This window comes from Oncorhynchus mykiss, chromosome 11 (genome assembly GCF_057628025.1).
Source record: "Oncorhynchus mykiss isolate SJ-2025 chromosome 11, ASM5762802v1, whole genome shotgun sequence".
In the NCBI taxonomy this organism is placed as follows: domain Eukaryota; kingdom Metazoa; phylum Chordata; class Actinopteri; order Salmoniformes; family Salmonidae; genus Oncorhynchus; species Oncorhynchus mykiss.
Window position 1 is genome coordinate 26843856 of NC_143032.1, and position 19502 is coordinate 26863357.

A 19502-nucleotide genomic window follows, 5' to 3' on the forward strand; every position below is an offset into this window, starting at 1 on the left:
CTCGCCTGCCTCAGAGCCCCGCTCCGCCCCGCTCCGCTCCTCGCCTGCCTCAGAGCCCCGCCCCTCTCCGCTCCTCGCCTGCCTCAGAGCCCCGCCCCGCTCCGCTCCTCGCCTGCCTCAGAGCCCCGCCCCGCTCCGCTCCTCGCCTGCCTCAGAGCCCCGCCCCGCTCTGCTCTTCGCCTGCCTCAGAGCCCCGCCCCGCTCCGCTCCTCGCCTGCCTCAGAGCCCCGCCCCGCTCCGCTCCTCGCCTGCCTCAAAGCCCCACCCCGCTCCGCTCTTCGCCTGCCTTAGAGCCCCGCCCCGCTCCGCTCCTCGCCTGCCTCAGAGCCCCGCCCCGCTCCGCTCCTCGCCTGCCTCAGAGCCCCGCCCCGCTCCGCTCCTCGCCTGCCTCAGAGCCCCGCCCCGCTCCGCTCCTCGCCTGCCTCAAAGCCCCACCCCGCTCCGCTCTTCGCCTGCCTTAGAGCCCCGCCCCGCTCCGCTCCTCGCCTGCCTCAGAGCCCCGCCCCGCTCCGCTCCTCGCCTGCCTCAGAGCCCCGCCCTGCTCCGCTCCTCGCCTGCCTCAGAGCCCCGCCCCGCCCCGCTCCGCTCCTCGCCTGCCTCACAGCATGAAGGCTATGCTTATTGGGAAAACAGACTAGACAAGAAACCATGAGGCTTGAACACATTTTACAGAGATCATTTTGAGAACCTATATGAGTGTTTATAAGACTCCTGGCTGTGATTATGACTGACGTGTCTGGTTGTGATAACCTGAGCAGAGGCCTAAAGGGTTGAATGCAGGGTCCTGAGGTAATGAACAGGCCTGGTGTGTGTGTGTGTGTGTGTGTGTGTGTGTGTGTGTGTGTGTGTGTGTGTGTGTGTGTGTGCGAGTGTGTGTGTGTGTGTGTGTGTGTGTGTGTGTGTGTGTGTGTGTGTGTGTGTGTGTGTGTGTGTGTGTGTGTGTGTGTGTGTGTGTGTGTGTGTGTGTGTGTGTGTGTACGTGTGTGTACGTGTGTGTACGTGTGAGTGTGTGTGGCGTAGAGGCCTAGACTGATAAACCAGGCGGAGACCTATCACTGGATCAGACACTTCTGCCTGAGACAAATGGGGTCACTGGAGGTCAACAACATCACAATGTCAAGCATTGGCTGTAGCTTGTGATTGCAGGAGTGGTTATTCTTCGTAAGACAATAATAATGCAAAAATACTTCATCAGAGAAGATATGATTTACACAACGTACAACAATAGAATTTCTTGAAATATTTTAGATGTTTTTAATGTCTCTTTCTATATATACTGTATGTCTGTATTATTAGCTGTGATGCTCCTGGATCGTAATTTAGCTGTGTCAACCCTCGCCACTTAAATGTGTGTGGATCCACTTGGTGAAAACAGGACATGTGTTTAGCTCGACTGTTTGCTGAAACCTTGTACCGATTACACCAAAGCTTCTCTGTGAACAACACAGCTCACCTCCCTCGCTCCCTCTAATCCATTTGGCCTTTGTAAAACAGACACTTTCATTCAGAGCTTTATAATTAACCATAGAATATGGCTAACTGTGATGAGCTGTCGCTTTTGATCCAAACCATGCTCAAAGTTTTCTGATGGGACGACTTCATGAGTCCCTTTGCCCAATTAAGAAGAAGAGAGGTTGGTCCTTTAGGGTCTTATGCCTTTAGTGACCTCATGAAGGACACTTCACAGTTTGACCTTTGCCCTCACTCCAGCCTTCTCTTCCATTGGAGCACCAGGCGCAGATCACAGAGCGTCTTTCTCCCTCTCTCCCCCTCTCTCTCTCCCTCTCTCTCTCTCTCTCGCCCTCTCTCCCCCGCTCTCTCTCTCTCCCTCTCTTCCCCCCTCTCTCTCACTCTCCTTCTTTCTCTCTCACTCCCCCTCTCTCTCTCTCTCTCTTTGCGTATCTCTCCTCTCTTCTCTCTCTCTCTCCTCTCTCTTTCTTCTCTCTCTCTCTCCTCTCTCTTTCTTCCCTCTCTCTCTCCTCTCTCTTTCTTCTCTCTCTCTCTCTCTCCTCTCTCTTTCTTCTCCCTCTCTATCTCTCTCTCCCTCTCTCTTCAACCTTTGGGACCCTCATCCTACCACTAACACAGTAAATAATACGTCACACAATTTTTTTTTTTAAAGGAAGAGAAATAACAAACAACCTCCATAAAAGTGAGACTGAAGACTTACTTTCCTAAACCTCCAGCTGACCTGTACAACCCTGTATCAATAAACGTCTGCCACGCCAGGCTCAGAGAGGCTTTCACAGTTGGAGCTCTTGCTTTCACCGAGACTTCTCTGGTTTTTCTTTAGATAACCCTGCGTGTTAGCGTCCCCCTCAGTGGGAGTACCACAGCTGCAGCGTCCCTGTCCATCTTTATTTGTCTCACTGGACAGGCTGATTTCTCAGAGGGCCGCACTCTGACACCGGGCGAGACGGATTTGCTCGTCTTAGCGGAGACATTGTCAGGATAACAACTAGAGATATTGGCAGAGAGGATAGAGGGAACCTCAGGGGTCATGATAAGCTTGTGGAGTGAGTTCCATCACAGAGAGGCGTGATCCCCTCGTCACCTGTAATAACGGCTCGCTGCGACATGGGGAATGGAACAAAATGGCTATTTTTCATAGGAAAGATCGTAAGAATGGGAAAAAACTAGTAGCTTCTTTGAGCCAATTCTGTCATGGGATAGGGTTCGGTTTAGGCCGAACCCTATCCCTAACCCTAAATTTGTCATAATTTGACAGTAATTACGAACTTAAATATTATCTTTCATAACCGACCTCATCCTAAAACTTATACACTTACAGTATATGTCACAATTTGAGGTAAACCAAAAACCTCCCTTGTCTGTTTCTGACGAGTATGTCCAAATCTTCTGGACAGTAGGAAATGCTGTGTTGTTGTTACTGTGCTGATAGTGGCCAACTCCTCCACTTCCCTGATGAGGTTAAACTAATCAGAAGAGGTCTTATCTGTTTCAATGGAAACTCGTCTACTGAGTCTATACCATGTCCTGTCAGTTTCCTGTCTGTAAATGATCCTACACTAAATCATTACAGCCATCATATGACCCGAAGTCAGCACATACTTAATGCCAACAGGAAGACACACACATACATACGCAAAAAGAAATAGTGGCGTCTCCTTTAGCTCTCCCTCAATGGGCAGGGTGTCATGTTGCACGGTAGTCCTCTCACTGTGCCGGCTAATCTTTACCATCACAGCCCAGGCTGCTATTGTAGGGGTTTCCTGTACTTAATTACTGGGGCACAAGGCATTGTGCTTTGCTGTGCTGAGGTTTCAGGCTCCATTTCTAACCCTTGTGTAGGACATTAACCTTCTGTAAGATGTAGGCTAGGCCAAGGGGGTGACTGGCGACTAGCCTTACCACCTGTTGTGGTAATTCTATTGACTAAACAAAGAATTGAGGGAAGGTGGAGCGAGGGAGGGAAGGGTGGGGAAAGAGGGATGAAGGTGTCTATTTCCCTGGTCAGTTTTTGATCTTGCCAGGAAACGGATTATCTTATGACATCACACTTCCGTCTTAAAGTATAATGCCCTGCAGTGACCCAGAGATATGATCTGTTTCCCAAATGGCACCCTATTCCCTAAGTAGTACACTAATAGGGTGTCATTTGGGACACTTCCTCTGTTTAGAACCACCACAGCTCTTTTCAAGAAGTGAGACTATAGAGAGTATGTTGATCCCTGGTCTGAGTGGGTTTCCATGGCGGATTTCCAGGGCAGGCTCTGAGGTGATTTTAAAGGGTGGGATCTCTCATAATTCAAGTCAGACGGATTCATGGGGAAATCAAATCAGCCTCCCAGACAGAGGAGAGCAGGGCAGAGCAGAGCAGAGCTGAAGCAGCAATATAATATCCATCATGCAGCACAATATTTAATTGACTTATATAACATTTCTCCTTTCTGACAGCTTCTTCCCCTCCCTCACTACACATCTGCACCTATTTTATTAAGACTGTCCTCTGGGGTTTGGGGTTTCTCTCTCTCTCTGTCTCTGTCTCTGTCTCTGTCTCTGTCTCTATCTCTGTCTCTGTCTCTGTTTCTCGCTCTCTGTCCCTTTCTCTCTGCCTTTTAGGTTGTTCTCAGGGATTCTCCCCCTCTTTCTTTCTCCCTGTCTCTCTCTCTATCTCCTTCTCTCTCTGCATTTGATGATAAGGAGAAGGGCCGGCTCTTGCCTTTTGGGGGCCCTAAGCGAGATTTGGTTTTAGTGGCCCTCCTCTTGACGGGTGGAGAGAAATGCACATTTTAAATGTTAACGTTAAATGCTATCTTGTCACAACTCAACTGATTGGCTCAAATGCATGAAGAAGGAAAGAAATTCCAATAATGAACTTTTAACCAGGCACACCTGTTAATTGAAATGCATTCCAGGTGACTACCTCATGAAGCTGGTTGAGAGAATGCCAAGAGTGTGCAAAGCTGTCATCAAGGCGAAAGGTGGCTACTTTGAAGAATCTAAAATCTAAAATATATTTTGATTTGTGTTTATTTCATTGCGTTGATATCTTCACTATTATTCTACAATGTAGAACATTTCAAAATAAAGAAAAACCCGTGAAAGAGCCAAACTTTTGACTGGTACTGTATGTTCACCTGAAAATATATATGGGGAGTTGAAAATGACATTGATGGAGGCCACTATCTATCTACAATGTTAAATCTAATCAGCCCCCTTAAAAAAACAAAAATCACCACACTGCCTCATTATGCCTTTAGACATGTGATTAAGAAATGAAGACGACTTTGAGTCTTCTGTGTGTCCAAAAAAAAGGTTTTCTTGATTAGGCGTCGAGCATTGGGCAATTCCTTTCTGTGATGATGTGAATTTGGGGTGCTTGCTAGAGGGAGTTGAATGTGAAGGAAGTTAAAGCATGCACCCAATTACAGTGTGATTCTGTCATACACACACACTCACACACACACACACACACACACACACACACACACGCACAGACTCGTCATTAATTTCCGGAGCCATCGTTCTCTCTTTCTTCCCCTGAGAAACGTTTCAATATTTTTCTGCCAACGTTATGCATATTTATGCTTACATCCTCTCCGCTTCACTAAATGTCACTGGAAATGTTTATTTTTCTAATGAAGCCATTTTCATATTTTACTCTTATTTCCTCCTCCTCCTCCTTCTACTCCTCCTCCTCCTCCTTCTACTCCTCCTCCTCCTACTCCTACTCCACCTAGTTCCCGCCTCTTGTCTTTGTTTGAATTAGTCATTCCTCCTGAAAATGACCATGCAGCTCTGCACACTGTTGTTTCTCTTTCTCATTACCATAATGTCTCTCAACTTCAGACGAGTTTTCGTCCTCTGCTAATTCCATGCACACTTAGTTTCAACTCACTCGCTGAGCCTCTGAGGAGAAACGCTGTCTTTGTTACAATTACTCCCACCGTTGATCTTCTGGAGGTCCTGTGGGACTCTGCATACAGGGGTAGTTTTTAGAGTCGCTCTTTTTCCCATGATGCAACCAAAGCCAAAGGAACTGCCTATAAAAGAGCCGACTCACAATTCTCTCCTCCGGCTAAGAAAGCTTTGTCAGACCCAGACAGAACATTTCAAGTTTGAACATGTTCTAGAAGTTCAGCATTGAGTGATGAGCATAAATATGTATATGCTCTCTCTCGACCTCTCTCTCTCACACACACGTGCACACACACACGTGCACACACAGCCTAGAACACAACCATAGTTTTAGATGTACAATTGTGCCTCCAAGTCTGTGTGAAATGTTCTTAGGGAAAATAATTACCAACAGCTGCCAAAAGTGTGAACGAGTCTAACAACCACACGAACCACTTCACCACTTTGTAATCCAAACTGTACAATCTGCTTGTGTCCCGTTCACAACACAGATACAGCTTGTCTGAACAAAGTAGCTGTCTTTAACTGTGGTGGGTGATGGGGAGAGGAGGGAGAAAAAACACATGCTCTGATTAGTAGGTAACTAGGTTTTTTTTAAAGTTCATGGTCTGCACCCCAAATCCCACTTCGTGATCTGGAGAAATAGGAACATATATTTAACAGTGGCAGACAGTTGAGGAAATATCCCATCAGCCATTACAGCTGTTTACCTTATGGGAAAACAACATGATTTCACATGTGGAAAATCAATTAATTTCATGTGAAATCATGTGAAACCATGTGGTTTTGGAGCAATTCACATGTGGATTTTCACATGTGATTATAGCACCTTTTTCATGTGGAAGTTTGTGAAACCATGTGGTTTGGGAACACTTCACACATGCCCCCTCAGATTTGTCCTTTAAAAATACATATGTTTCTCTGTAATACTACTAGCCACCTAGCAATTTTATGAAGTTGTCTTTAGCCCAGATAGGTTCCCAATCTCCCATCCACATAACTAGCTACCAAGAAGCCATTTCTTGGTAGCTAGTACAGGTAACTGCCAAAATAAAAGGAAACACTAACATAAAGTGTCTCAATGCACCTTGGCCATAGATTCTACAAGTGTTTGGAACTCTAGAGGGATGCGACACCATTCTCCCACAAGATATTCCATTATTTGGTGTTTTATTGATGGAAAAGGTGCCGTTACAGAATCTCCAAAAAGTGTTCAATTGGATTGAGATCTGTTGACTGAGAACACCATGATTACATAACCTTTCACATGTGAAATCATGTGGAACCATGTGCTTTTGGAACACTTCACGTGATGATATTTCACATAACCTTTCACGTGTATTCAAATTTTCACATGATGCCCTGCCAACAAATATGAGTCATTAGGATCTCCCCGGAACATCACAAAATAGCTGCAGTGTTTTCAACAGTACATAATTGACTCAGTAATTCAAATTCAACATGTCGTCACCTGGGATTTAAACTCACAACCTCTTGGTTGACAATAATCCGATATTCCTGCTAACTCACTGTGTCTGTGTCAAAGACTGATTTCACCTGTATTCCTACACTTTGGACTTCAAAGTAAATCTCAGCTTTGTATAATACACTAAGAGAATCTGTAATATTTATCAGAGTGATTCAGGAGTAACGTTAAAACAGAACAATATGCCAGAATAATATGCTAATAAATATGCAAACATGCTAATAAATCCTGAGGTTGTGAGTTCAAATCCCAGGTGGGGTCATGTTGGAAAGTCAGTACTAAGTGATCATGTCAAATGAAATCATACTGTCATTGATTGAAAAAATACATGATTTTTAGCTGAACAGCCTACCACTCACATGTGGAATTGCATTTTCACGTGAAAAAAAAAATCACATGTGAAAACTGAATTTGCATATTCACATGTTGTAACGATCGTCGTAATGAGCGGACCAAGGCGTAGCGTGATTGAAGTTCCACATCTTTATTACGGTGAAACAAAAACAATTAAAGCAATAACGAAACGTGAAAATAGTGGTGCACACAAAACAATATCCCACAAACACAGGTGGGAAAAATGGCTACCTAAATGTGATCCCCAATTAGAGGAAACGATTACCAGCTGCCTCCAATTGGGAACCATACAAAACACCAACATAGAAATATTGAACTAGAACAGCCCCTACTACACCATAGAGAACCATGGGCTCTCTATGGCCAGGGCGTGCCACACGTGCAAATCTAACTATCACATTTATTTAACTAGGCAAGTCAGTTAAGAACAATTTCTTATTTACCATGACGAACTAAGAACAGTGGGTTAACTGCCTTGTTCAGGGGTAGAACGACACATTTTTACCTCGTCAGCTAAGGGATTTGATCTAGCAACCTTTCGGTTATTGGTCCTACGCTCAACCTGCCACCCCACATTGGTTAAATATTTGTACACTATTTTAGCTCAACAGTGTACCACTTACCTTAAAACCCCTATATCATTTTATTCCTTCTTAGAAAAAAACACATTTAAAATTTGCTGTTTCACATGTGAAATAATTGTTTTCACATGTTGAGCTGAAAACAAGAGACACACGTGAGGTCAGTTGTTTACATGTGAAACCATGCACACATGTATTCAATATATAGTTCACATGTTAACACCACCTTTTCACATGTGAGGAGAATAACGTGTTTTCACCTCACATGTCATTTGCAGATTCACATGTGGAATTTGAAGTTACACATGTGAAAATCGAATTTGCCCTTTCACATGTGAAAAATGTTCAAATGTTTTCACGTGCAGTTTCACGGTATCACATGTTGAAATGTTGCATCCCCATGTTGTCACATTTATTTCACATCAGATCACGTTTTTACATGTGCTCCAATGTTTTCATTTGGGAAGTTTCATGTTTTTAGATGTTGCTTTTACATGTTGACACGTTATCACATTAACTTCACATAAGATCACATGTGAAATGTATATATTTTTTGAATAAGGGTTCATACTGATAAATAAAGAGAGAAGAGGTAAAGCTACAACACAGAGGTGACTGTCCAACATAGTGCCTGTCCAAAATATCACCATAGTTTTTTTTTTTTTTTACAAAAACCTACAGCCAATATGAATATTACTGTACATATTCATCAAGGTTTTCTATGGCATTGACTATGTTATCATCAAAAGTAACAGTTACAGTTCATATGATTAATTCCAGGGCTCAGTGTGCCATACCATAGGCTTGATATGACATCAGGACTGGCAACACACACCCAGTCATTTGGGGGCAGAGCTGAAAATATCGCCTTTATTGTGCAGCTGTAATCGGAAAACTGACATGGAGGGCCCTCTAATGGGTGGCCATATTCTGTTTGCGTCCCAAATGGCACCTCATTCCTTATAAAGTACACCATGACCCTGATCAAAAGTAGGGCACTAAATAAGGAATAGGGTGCCATTTGGGATGCGGGCTACATTAATCCTGCTGCAACCTACATTAATCCTGCTGCTTAGTCACTCTTAATTTTCCAAGCAGATTAGCCTTCAATGACTGACTATAGTCTATTTTCTGTTGATTAGAAAATAAATACCTTACCCTGAGTTTGTTTTTAATAAATGAACATATGTTTTGGTCTATTGGGCAGTTCTCTTCTCTTCGGGGAAAGAAGAAGAAGCAAGCAGAAGTCAAGGCTCACCTAATGAAATTAAACCGACAGCCCAGCTCACAAGGAGAAAAAAATAAAATGTCTGCTTTTGTGCTTTGGCTAATTATACCACAGGAATGTATTAAAGATTACTGTGGGATATGAAGGGGCAAATCTTTTAAATGGCTCTCTCATTGTTCCCTCACAATCCCCTTCATTTCAGATATGGCAGCTGCCTCAGCCACCATTGTGAAATTACCCTGTCCCATTGTTCCAAAGCCTTGTTATCCACAAGACACACGAGTCTAGTTAGTGGCGCTTTGATAGAGGGGCCCAGTACCTCTCTAACATAGTGTTATCTGCAAGAGGGGGAATTACCAGTGGTGGATGGAATAAAGCAGCTCCTTCCTCTCTCTCTCTAAGAAGACTAAGAAGACTGTGCACCATTAGTTGGGGTCATGACTGTCTTATGTTGCTCCACTTCCAATTTGATATTTGCAATTGAAGAGGAGTGGTAGGCTGTATATACAGTGGTGGGAAAAAAAGTACCCAATAAAAGTAAAGATACCTTTACAGAAAATGACTAAAGTAAAAGTAACTCAGTAAAACACTACTTGAGTAAAATCTAAAAGTACCTGGTTTTAAATATGCTTAAGTATCAAAAGTAAAAGCAAAAGTATAAATAATTTCAAAATTCCTTATATTAAGAAAACCAGACAGCACAATGTTCTTATTTATTTATTTACGGATAGCCAGGGGCACATTCCAACACTCAGACATCATTTACAAATGAAGCATTTGTGTTTAGTGAGTCCGCCAGATCAGAGGCAGTAGGGATGAGCAGGTTGTTCTCTTGATTGGTGCGTGAATTGAACCATTTCCTGTCCTGCTAAGCATTCAACATTTAATGATGACTTTTTTGGTGTCAGGGTAAAGAGTTAAAAGTACATCCTTTTCTTTAGGAATGTAGTGAAGTAAAAGTAAAAGTTGTCCAAAATATAAATGGAAAAATACAGATTCCAAAAAACAAAACTACTTAAGTATTATTTTAAAGTAGTTTTACTTAAGTACTTTACACCACTGTATATATTCAGTATTGTGCCTTTTATTAGTATTTGGCATTGTTAACCCTTTATACATGCTTACATTCTTCTGTAGTCTTATAATAAGAGCGCTGATGTAAAGATCCAAGGTATAGTCTATTGTTTTTGATCATGGAATGAATTGACAGTATAAGAGTATAAAAATGAAAAAAGCCTTTTCGATTTTGATAACCTTCCCTGAAAAAATATAAATAATGATTTCTGCTTTGCGATTTTAATTAAATGAAGACCCAAGAGTCTAATCATAAGTCTACACTTGTTTGTAAATATAGAAGTCTTATTAGACATATGGGAATTCCCCAGCAGGTCGTCTCTCTTGACACCACCTACAGGCCGGAGATAGCTACCGTTACTGTGGTTACTGCGGTCACACTATTGCACACCGGATAATGCACTACTTACTCTTGACTTCACTCTAATGTGTCTGCTTGGGTTCAACCTATGGGTTTAAATTTTATCGTCCGAAGCTCTCTGTAGGAGTCCGTCTCCAAGACACCCTTTCCTGCTTCCAGACACTCCAACCTCGGTGCCACCCTGGTGTGTTTAGAATGCAGTCAGAGTCAATGTATTCCACCCTCTAAATATCAGGTCGGGATGTCGTTTTCGTGCGTTTGATGTGATTAATTTCAATATGAAGGCAATGGGAGTTAAATCTATTTTAATGAATAGCCTAACAACCTCCTAAGGTATTTGTAACGTTGACATATAGGAGTTCAGCTTGTTTAAATGATCATGTCAATCAATAACTCACATTTGTTTTATGTTCACAATATCCATATTATTCAAATCATGACACAGGGTCATTTCTGGCCAATAGCAAGTTCCAGACTCACAGGACTGCGTGCGCCCTGTGCACGCTGGAGTCCAGGTCTCTCAAAGGTCTCTCTATACACTCTAAGAAAAAAAGTGCTATATCAAACCTCAAAGGGTCATTCGCTGTCCCCATATCAGAACCCGTTTGGTTGCAGGTAAAAACCAATATAGGTTCCATGTAGAACCCTTTCCACAGAGAGTTCTACATAAAACTCAAAATTGTACTTGAAACCAAAAAGGTTTCTACCTGGAACCAAAAAGGGTTATCCTATTGGGGTCCATTTTTTTCTAAGAGTGTACCTGCAATTGATCAGGTACTTGCTAATCAATAATAAGTGTACATTTAAACACATTAAATGTGAGAATTCAAGAAGACTGTTCATACGAAGTCCATATAGCCTGTAAGAATGCAATTTGGAGCAATGGCTGTTTATTACTAGATCGTTACACAAAACGTATCAATAATAGTGTTGAACGTATGAGTAAGATGAATGGCAGTTGTATTAGGACACATCTGATACAGTGCTGATACAGTGCTTATTTTGTGGGTGTGTTCAGATGTGTCCTAATATCTAATGTGACTCAGTCTATTCTGTAGACTGCGATAAGACAGCCAGGCGGTTGAATCTACATCTCGATTGTCGAGGCAACCCCCTGGTAAATGGGCGTGTGACTGGCTGGCTGGGTCCCGAGACACCGGAGACTCCAAACGAAGCCTGTGTTCTCAACAGCGCTACAGTAGCTGAGCACACACGCAGGAGAGGTGCGTGACGCGCTGTACAGAGGGAGGAATAAGAAATGCTAAATTCGAGTCAAGCAGTCAATGCATTCAATCAATCAATGCTCTATAGGATATTGAAATTTTCTAACCTCGGGTGATATTTTGGACTGACTTTTACCGGCGCCGTGCTACTCATTGTAAGCGCAAATCCCGTATCCCTCACTTGATACTACTGACAGCAGCGGATAGCTGGCTGTGTGTACGCTGAGCTGAGTCTCCGGGAAGGAATTGGCAGCGGGTGCGTGCCTTTGCGCGGAGCAGAGGTGCTGAGCTTCAGGGTTGCCCGGACCGGCCCCGGCGTACTACAGGCTACGGATTGACTGGAGAAATATTTGGGAATTGACTTCCTCTCTCGTCAGCGGTGGACACCTGTCCTTTCCTGTGGTTGTTTTTGAGGTTAACGGATTTGGAAGGAGGTGCGGAGACTTTGACAGAGAAACAGAGAGGGCATACTCTCAGCCTGCCGAAAACTGCTTCGCTTCGATATTGGATACATATGGGGTTGTGAGTGAGTCTACAAGACGCAGGTGAATGCAGTTATTTTTCTTTAAGTGGCTTGAATTCAGAAGAGACAGAACAATGTTGCTATATGAGGAACACTGAGCGAAGCGTGCTCTTAGCTTTCATTCACATGGTGTTAAAAATACAGCGCATTTGAGTGGGCTACTATCCCCCTGAACAGCATAGAACGTAGGGTACGGGCACGTTTTGTATCGCTTGAAATGTTGAATTACTCTGTATTTCAGATTTCCAGTGTCACATGTAAGGAATGCTAGGCGCCCTTGGATTCATGTCAGAGTAGTTGCACAGAGTATTTTATCCTGTGACTTGGTGAGCATAGCAGCTGGTCGAAAGCATTTCATCTTGAATGCAAGTCCTCTTTTTGTGCAGTGCCATAAGGTAGTCTAAAAAGCCAAATTGCTTGATGCTTTGCACTGCCATTGATTTCTCCCTAAATCTCAATATGACGTTTTAATGAATGCTTTATCGCGATTTATGCGTTAACCGCTTTTACAATTAGGACATCTACATAGCCCATTGATGCGTAAAAATAGATATATGGTATAAAAAAAATCTATTCATATTGCAAATCTATATCTCTTATTTAGAATGATAATTCGATATTGAATGCCAAATAGCATTTGAAGGAGGCTTTTCTCTCCTAGGGAGCTCCCTTGAATTCAGAATTAGCGGAGCGTCTTTGAGAGAGGTCGTTTGGCACACACAAATACAAGTTTTGGAGGCAGTAGTGGTCTATGTTATTGTCCTCCAGTCGAGCTGTTTGTTAGCGTAGTTTAGTGACATCCAGTAGCCAGTGACAGTGTGACAGTCCATCTCCAACAGAGGAGGGATAGTGAAAGAGAGCTAGCGCCCGTGTGCGCTGTCACGTTCAGGTCTGACTGGAAGTCTACAAGTGAGACGGAGAGAGTCTCGGAAAAAGAACCCAGACCTCAGCTTTTAAAGAGAGAGGGGCGTCCATAGGTTGGGCTATGCATATTTGTAATCAAACCAATCAGAGACCTCTGATATTTAGGCTCTAGCAACCAGGCTGAAGCAGGCAGCACACCCGCTCAAAAGAAGAAAAGCGGCCGCAATTTAGGGGTCGTATCCATCGTTTTAAGCCTCTATTATGGCAATGACTTTCGCCAGATGTTAGTATTACTAGTTCGTGTCTTGTCAGGTTTGAGAATCAGCAGAGGGCGAAAGGGAACAACGCGAGCTTGATTTGCTAATGTGCCCACTTTTGAAACGAATATCACCACCACTGTTGCTTACTCTCAATATTTCTTTCCATTTAGCACCGACGGATTACCTCTTGCCTGGTCATCGTTTCCAAGGAGTTGAAACGGGAGTGGTGCTGGCGCCGGGGATTTTTACTTATTATTTTACTCGCTCCGACTACTTGTGTGGAGGAAATGGCAACGCCAGTGTTTGAGAGAGGACCCCAACTGGAAGAGAGAGGAAACCGGACCTGAATGACAGGATACAGCAGCCGACCTGAGACATATCCAGACACATTTCAACTGCTTTAGTCAAGACACTTCTGCTTTATTTGTTTTCTTTCGGCCCAAGCTTGAAAATAAGGAAGAATAACAGGACCTGAAAAACCTTGGGAGGAGTTTTATTTCGGTTTTCGTTTTTCCTCATTTTATTTTGTTTCTAACAAAACAAGGATGCATTGTGGATTAGTGCTGTTCCTCTTAATGGGAATCTTCTTCGTCGCTAAGGCTTTCAAAAATGGTAAGTGACAACTGATATTCCCCCGGCTGTGCTGGGCTAGCCTATTTATCCTGATGTTTTTAAGGATGAACCGTCTCCAACCCTTCGCTGATGTTTTTCTGACTCGTTACGCGTTCACCTGCCTGTCTTCCCTGCGGGTTAGTGCTGCCATTGTCACAGATACATTACTGTAGTGTGGGTCGTTCTATTTTTCAGATGTTATTAAACGTTTGGGCACAGTAGACTAGTGCTAGGGTACTTCCCTCTTTCTTTGCTGTAGCAAATACATGTAGGCGGCACTTTATTGCTTCGTTTCCACTATGAGCAAACTTCTTTACGATAGAATGAATAGAGAGACAGACATAAGAAAGAATGAACCGCAACATTTCAAATTCTGTTGAATATTGCATTGTATCCTATTCAAAACACATTTTCAAGTACTTTACATGGCAGATGGTAGCTATAACACAAAAGCATGACTGCGCACACATAAATGAAGATAAAGTGAGAGGCTAATTTGGACTACTTGAAGTGGCGTGTCTCTAGACACGAGGAAGGGCTCGTTATTCTCCGGCGCTTGTAAAAAATGGTCTGTGTGAAAAGGGAAACAAGTTTTATAAGGATCTGCGTGAATCTAACAAACATTACGAGCATCATTCGTTAATATAGATTACTCAGCAAACGAAAAGTAGATGGCATAGATATTTTGTTTTATGTTATAGGCTACATAGGCTACCCCAAAAACAAATTAATTATGCTCCTCACAGATAATCTGTGAAAAAACTAGAGTCTATCATTTTTTATTGTTTGGCGTTATTGCCATATAACACATTGTCTACAAGTCGCATGGCACCATATGTGCCATTCCCATGGAGACTCAGCCATACCCCGGCACAGCCACAGTGTGTGTAGCAGCAGCTCTCCGTTCACTCTCGGTCTACTACATGAATACATTACTCCCTGCCGGGGCTAATGGTCCTTGGTCATTAGGAGTTGTTCTAGATAATAGCTGTTTGTGACATTTCACAGAATTCTTTACTAGCCTATTTATAAAAAAAACATTTTTTACTTTGACAAGCGATTAACATCAACCGTGTTGGCCCAACATAAACCACTACAATTAACAGTAGGCTATAGGCGAAACTTTTCCTAATGTTTGTGAACAATTGTGTTGTATACCATCCTTATATATGCCTGTCAAATAAAATGTGTACCATACTGTGTTATCTGAGCAAATTAATACAATACAAAGTCAATATAACACATTTATCAAAATGTGGGAGAAATTCATAATCTTTAGCGCATTGACTGTCAGAAATGATTGACTTTACCGTGTGTCTTCACGCATGTAGACCTAACCAAAGTAGCCAAAACGCATATTCCATTTGTTTGGTATCTAGTTTAGACATATTTAGACACTGTGGGTATATGTTTATATGGAGTTAGCTTTTAATTTATCAGCCTAAATATATATTTATAAAAATTATTCAAACAATCATGTTCGACTCCAGTTTGATTTTGAAAACAGTCTCTATCTTCATCGGGACAATATTTTGATTAAAAAACACACTTTTTCTGCATTAAATTCTAGCCAACATTATTGATTCATTTGAATCCCTGCGTCTGTGTCACTTTGGGCTGTTGTGCTAACTGTCTTTTCTCCCCTTTCTTTCTTGCAGACAAGTGTGGGGACAACATCAGAATAACCAATGCGAATTACCTCACCTCGCCTGGGTATCCGACATCATATTTGCCATCTCAGAAATGCGTTTGGGTGATAACAGCGCCTGGACCTCACCAAAGAATTCTAATCAACTTTAACCCGCATTTTGATCTCGAGGACAGAGAGTGCAAGTAAGTTGACTTGGCTGCCCACTACACCGTTCATGCATATTGTACATGAAAGCCCGCCATCTAGTGGCTATGGGATTATTGCGAGCGCAGCGCTGCCTGCATGTGTGAGGCAGGAGTGTTTAAAAAAAAAAACTTGCTTCAGTTTATTTTCTTGTCATTGTCTGAGAAGGATTTTACTCAAAGGACTTAGTATTTTTCAGATTCTCATGGGTCTTTCCATTGAGGAAGTAAGCCCATTTAGTCTAAACTTCGATACATTATACATTTCTCTTCCTCTTCTCATCATAGTCCATTAGAAGGGGAACTGACCCATCCTGCTGGGTCAGTTACAGTTCCATGTTTGACTTTTAAGCTTTAAGGTGTTATGCCACTCTAGGTCAAATGGTTAACCTGTTGTCGGGGAGGTCTAAGCCGGGCAGCCAGGCTATGAAACCGGAGCTCCACAGTAATGTGATGAGCCTGCTGCCTCCCTGTGTCAGTGGTGCCCTGAGGTGAAGCAATGTCTCAGCCTGGGCTGGCTGGCTGCCTATCCCTCTGTCTCTGCCTGCGCCCCAAACCCTGCCCTGTTCCCGGTTCCCTGTGTGTGTTCCCTCTGTGCCTTTGTTTACGCTGGAGGGGCAGCTAGAGAACACAGAGTGAACAGGGATGGATACTGTTACTGTATCCCCACTACGCACTACATCCAAGCTCTCTCTCTTTCTCTCTCACTGCTATGCCGTTTGTGTTTTCACTGAATACCATATAGGCCCGTAGATTGCACTGTTTTAATAGGATCTCTGCCCACTGGGCACAGACGTCAGTTTAACAACTAGGTTTGGTCTACACTTGATTGAGTTGTCAGCTAATGTGGATTCAAAGTGAACTCAACAATTATATGAACCATGTCATTGGATTTAGGTGAAAAGGTTGGTGAAAAAAAAGACACTGTGGGTTATACCGCTTTACTGCTTCTATAAAGGGCCATTCTGTGATTTACTGCTTCATAAAGGGCCATTCTGTGATTTACTGCTTCTATAAAGGGCCATTCTGTGATTTACTGCTTCTATAAAGGGCCATTCTGTGATTTACTGCCTGGTTGACCACTGCCGTCTTCCAGAGGAGGATCCTGGTGGTCCTGACTTTTCCTAGCTCAGATTTAATCACCCAGGGACTGTTAAAATGTCGCCAGGCACAAGGTTACTGTGTGTGTGTGTGTGTGTGTGCGTGCGTGTGTGTGTGTGTGTGTGTGTGTGTACGCGTGTGTGTGTGCGCGTGTGTGTGTGTGTGTGTGTGTGGACATATAGAAAGAGGAAACAATACTTTTGTTAATGGAATTAACCAGGAATGAGTTTCCTGTGTTTAAACACACACACACAAAAAACAAGGAATTCAGCCTCAAGGCACAAAATGCAATATGGCTTCCCTTTTTTCAGTTGAAAAGAAATGTCCTCGGTGAACTTCAAGTTTGAGCATTTCCGTGTTGTGTACAAATGATTTCTAACGTTTCAGTCCACATCCATTGAAGGGTTCTGTTTTCCACGTTGGGGCTGACCTACCATGCAGTTAATTGCTTGTCCCCCCGTACATTTGTTAGTTGCATATAAAGAGCATGTTATTTTCCTTGTTCCAGCCTTTGCCAAACGTCCTTATTATGTTTGGAGCAGAGCCAGGGTTTACAGTGTTTTTACTGTGTAATGCTGCCCGTGGAGTGGTCACGGGTTATAAACCACAGCGCTAGAGGGAAGCACACTAACAACAACTAACCTGCAGAGACATCTTTGAAACTTAATCAAGTCACTAGTGATTCATGTGGTTCATGCAGTTTATGCGTCCCAAATGGCACCTTATTCCCTATTTAGTGCAGTACTTTTGGCCAGAGCCCATAGGGTTTCCCATAAGGCTCTGGCCAAGAGTGGTGCACTCTAGGGAATAGGGTGCAATTTGGGACGCAGTAATATACAGTGGAGAAACAGGGTCAGCTTGACCTCAAGGCTCTTCTACTTGAACCACTTCTCCTCTGCCCTGTTTGGTCTGGCAGCGTTTCATAGTCCACGTTTTAATCCAGCGGTTTTCATGGGACTATAGTTCCACTAGTTTCCCCTTGCGTGGTCACTTTAGACTGGATCGGGAAGATGGCCAGTGACATTGGCTGAGTCCCAAATATCACCCTATCCCCTACATAGTGCACTACTTGTGACCAGAGCCCTGGTCAGAAGTGCTGCACTATGTAGGGAATAGGCTGGCGTTTAAGATGCAGCCATTCAATTAGGCTCTCTCATTTTTCATGGCCCTAGGTCTCAACTCATGTAGCCTAATGGTGCTTAGTAAAGGGAAGGCCACTCCTCTTAATAGCTAGAGGGACATGTCATAATGTAGATAAGTCCATTAGGGCATAGGAGGGAGAGATACTGTATGTGCTTCATGGCCTCGGTGTCTTTGTGTCGCTAGATAGCGGTTGGGTTGGTGTGATTTGTACAGCAGCAGTAATCAGACTTCCATGGGCCATCCAGTCGCAGCTCAACTCAGACAAAACAACCCTTGCATAATGGAAACTGATGAAGGCAAGTCCCAGAATGGAAGCCTTGCCTTGCCTTGCTTATCTGATGGACCAGTGCGTAGGGGGTAAGCAGGCAGCTACAATGCAAGCCTCAGTGCGCTCCCCTGCAATTTAATTATTGGTCCAAATGGAACACACATGCTCCACATGTGCTCCTACATTGCCGTTATCAGCCAACCAAACAGAAACCAAACAAAAGGCTGAGTCTACCTCTGTTGTTACACGTGTGACTGGCTGACGGGTTTGTTTGAAAGGTTAGGTCTGCATTCCAAATGGTGCCCTATTCCCTTTATAGTGAACTACTTTTGACCTGAGCCTGATGGGCCCTGTGTTCTCCGCTATATAGGGAATAGGGTTCCATTTGGGACTCAGACTCAGTCTACAACTCGTATCCTGAGAGAGTGGAGAGTTGGAGGAAAAGCGTTCACCAGTAGATAAGGACTAAGTGGCCATTGAACGGTGAATGTGGGAAATGTTTACCTTCCCATGCAGTGTTGTATAGACTCTCATGCTGTGTTTTTGGGTTATGCCACCGTTGTAGCTCTCACAAACCAAATGAAGTTTGAGGTAAAAGCCTGGTCCGTCAAGACAAATATTTGGACTCAATTTGCTCTGAAGTTAACTTCAGACTTAGAAAACCTTGCAGAGTGTGATGCTGTTGCTTTCTACAAAAGCTGCTTTGGTTGGAATCAACATTCCACCAATATGATATGCTTTTGACAGCACAATGAATCATTGATGTGCTTGGATCCTCTGACCAAACAAAATATCGGACCAATTCTTTCTATGCCTACATAATGTGAGATCCCCTCATAGCTATGGTGAAGACTGCTTAAGAGTAGAGTTGCCTTTTGACGGAAAGAGGGGTTAAAGTTGAGCGATGGGGTAAGAAAAGGTTTCTATATGAAAATGCCTCTCTGTCCTCTATGTTTTTGAGAAAAGATAGGTTAAAATGGAGAGATGAAAAGAGAGAGGATGATTCCTTCTATATGCGAGTGAGTCTCCTTATTCCTTCCTCCCTCTTCTTTCCGCCTGTCCTGTGTTTGCTGGACCTCAGAGAACAGTGAATTCCTGTGTGACAGCCCATGCAGTCCTGAGATGGCGAGGAGACATGGAGGGTGGGGGGAAATATTCGGGGAATGCCTTCTGAAGAAGGCCCTTTGTGGGGGGAGGAGAGAGAAGGAG

General features: G+C 43.3%; 1 protein-coding gene across 12 annotated transcripts in view; it reads left to right on the forward strand.

The window, feature by feature from the left end:
- The first annotated feature begins 11503 nt into the window (after positions 1-11503).
- The window catches only part of LOC110536591 (neuropilin-1a), an 82207-nt gene continuing 74208 nt past the window's right edge, over positions 11504-19502 (forward strand). For 4 of the 12 annotated variants that reach the window (XR_016484435.1, XR_016484438.1, XM_036935242.2 and 1 more), the window contains exons 1-3: positions 11504-12234; positions 13507-13948; positions 15607-15781. Coding sequence is in view for 6 of the 12 variants with exons in the window: in XM_036935242.2 (XP_036791137.2) it covers positions 13882-13948; positions 15607-15781 (242 nt within the window). In the remaining 6 variants the exon portion in view is untranslated. Of the gene's footprint in view, positions 12235-12890; positions 13949-15606; positions 15782-19502 lie in introns of those variants that run through there. The other 8 variants (XR_016484434.1, XR_016484436.1, XM_036935241.2 and 5 more) reach the window with 3 other exon arrangements.